This window comes from Propithecus coquereli, unplaced genomic scaffold, assembly GCF_000956105.1.
Source record: "Propithecus coquereli isolate 6110/MARCELLA unplaced genomic scaffold, Pcoq_1.0 Scaffold314, whole genome shotgun sequence".
Taxonomy (NCBI): domain Eukaryota; kingdom Metazoa; phylum Chordata; class Mammalia; order Primates; family Indriidae; genus Propithecus; species Propithecus coquereli.
This window is the reverse complement of record NW_012148775.1, coordinates 3,217,568-3,219,630: the sequence shown is the minus strand read 5'-3', so window position 1 is coordinate 3,219,630 and position 2,063 is coordinate 3,217,568. Positions and strand designations below refer to the sequence as shown.

Below are 2,063 nucleotides of genomic sequence, written 5' to 3'. Positions count from 1 at the left end.
AGCCCAGGAGTTTGAGGTTGCTGTGAGCTAGGCTGACGCCATGGCACTCACTCTAGCCCGGGCAACAGAGTGAGACTCTGTCTCAAAAAAAAAACAAAAAAAAACCCCAGGGAGGACTGGCAACTCTGGAAACTCCAGTCCTCTGTAAAATGACATTACGAGTAGCTTGGTGGGGCCTCGGAATGGGATAGATCTGGCTTCTCCTCCAACTCTGCTACTATCAGGTCAGCTGTGGGGCCACAGGCAAGGCTGTCTCAAGGCCTATCTCTCATCTACAGAATGGGGACAATGGACAGGACAGACAGTGACGACTTTCAGCCCCATGATAACAAGCTATTTAGACCCACTCCAGTTCCAGAGGAAGCCAACCTCAGCAACAGGTCTCAGTCATTTGGGATCAGCACTGGGGGTGTGGTGCTGAGCTCTGAAGCCTGGAGCCCTTGGGAGGGTGATTTAGAAGAGGGAAAGGGGGGTTCTTACAGGATTGGGGACCCAGACAATCGGGAGTCCTAAGAGGAGCAGAAGTTCTTAACAGGTTAAGGGACGCTGTCTGGTTTAGGGATCCCTGCAAGGTAAGGTCTTTATTCACACTAATAATATTGGGGACCCAGACAGAAGTGAGGATCCCTGGCAGAACTGGGGGGAGGGCGTGACAGAAATAGCGGTGCTGACAAAATGGGGGGCTTGAAGACCCCAGGGCACTTACAGGACTGCAAGAACCACGGCGGGATTGGGAAGCTGGGCAAGACTGGGAAACCCTGGCGGCAAGAAACATATATAATTGGGGGCCCAGAAGGATTGGGAGTGTCCTGGAAGGACTGAGGGGTCTTGGCAGGCCTAGGAGGCACTGAGAGGACTAGAGAGCACTGACAGAATTCGAGGCCTTGAAAAGACTGGAGGGACCTGGAAGTCCTGGGGACAATGACAGGATCGGGGAGGCTCTAGCAGGGCACGGAAGGCACTGACAGAATTGGGGAGCGCTGACAGAATTGGTGTTGCCGAAGGACTGGGGGCCCTTAGAGGCCCGTCATCCCTCCCACCTCAGGGTCTGGGCCTCCAACGCTACAGGACGCAGAAGCTTAGGAGTGTCCGCTCAGGCCCTGGGGATCCTGACTAGGGCGAGAAAAGGCCACCACAGGCCCGGTCTGGGGACTCCAGTCCCGGCCTCTCCAACCGCCCCGCCCCCCAAAACTCACCTGACGGCCGCCCCCGTCCGCAGGAAGCGCTGGATGGCCCTGTCGGCCGCGGTCATGGCCGCCTGAGCCCGGGAGCTCAGCATTGCGGTGGCGCCGGAGGCCCGCCGTCGCCCCCGCCGCTGCTGCCGCCGCTGGACGGAGGGTTCAGAGGGCTCCCACGGCGGCGGAACCCGCGGTCACAGTCCCAGCTCCTTAGGGGAAGGTAGGCCGAAGGACGGCCTCCCAGGAGGACCGGAAGTAGCTGCCGCCGGAGGGCAATAGTCGGCGGACCACGTCCTTGTTCTTTCTTTCCCCTTAGCAACGGGCGCCAGCGTCGGTTGTTAAGGGAGGCTCAGCGACCCGGGGCCATTTCGTTTTCACGTTTTGCCCAGGTTCCATCCACCAAATCAAATGCTCCGCTTCCATGAAGGCACCCGGGGTCATGATTTGAATTTTTCAGTGTGGAGAGGGAAAGCGGTGTCAGGTCTCTGCTACCATTAGTTATTCCAGTCGTCAAAGTGGAAATAGGTCGCAGAGGAAGGGCCTTTAATTAGCATATGGCCCATCTCTGACTGTATCAGTACAGAAACCAAGGTCTTTCGTGGTAACAGCCACCAAACTTATTGTTAATCTAGGTACCTGGTACATTGCTAAGTAGGTCACATGCATTATTCACATTTAATATTCACACCAACCCTAACGTTACCCACATTTTACATACCAGAAAACCCAAGAAATTTACAGAACTCTTTTGACACAGCTTGTAAGTGGTGGAATTGAAATTGGCAGTCAAGTCGCGTGTCTCCAGAGTATCGCTGTCCAATAGAAATATTCATATAACAGGAGCCACCTAGGTAATTTTAAATTTTCTAGTGGCCACATTGAAAT

At 54.8% G+C, this 2,063-nt stretch overlaps 1 protein-coding gene across 1 annotated transcript in view; it reads right to left on the bottom strand.

Moving 5' to 3' along the window:
* Positions 1–1,382, bottom strand: part of USP30 (ubiquitin specific peptidase 30) — a 31,993-nt gene extending 30,611 nt beyond the window's left edge. The window contains exon 1 of the mRNA XM_012650232.1: positions 1,197–1,382. Within this exon, the coding sequence (XP_012505686.1) occupies positions 1,197–1,279 (83 nt within the window). The 5' untranslated portion in view covers positions 1,280–1,382. The remainder of the gene's footprint in view (positions 1–1,196) is intronic.
* Positions 1,383–2,063: the final 681 nt, after the last annotated feature.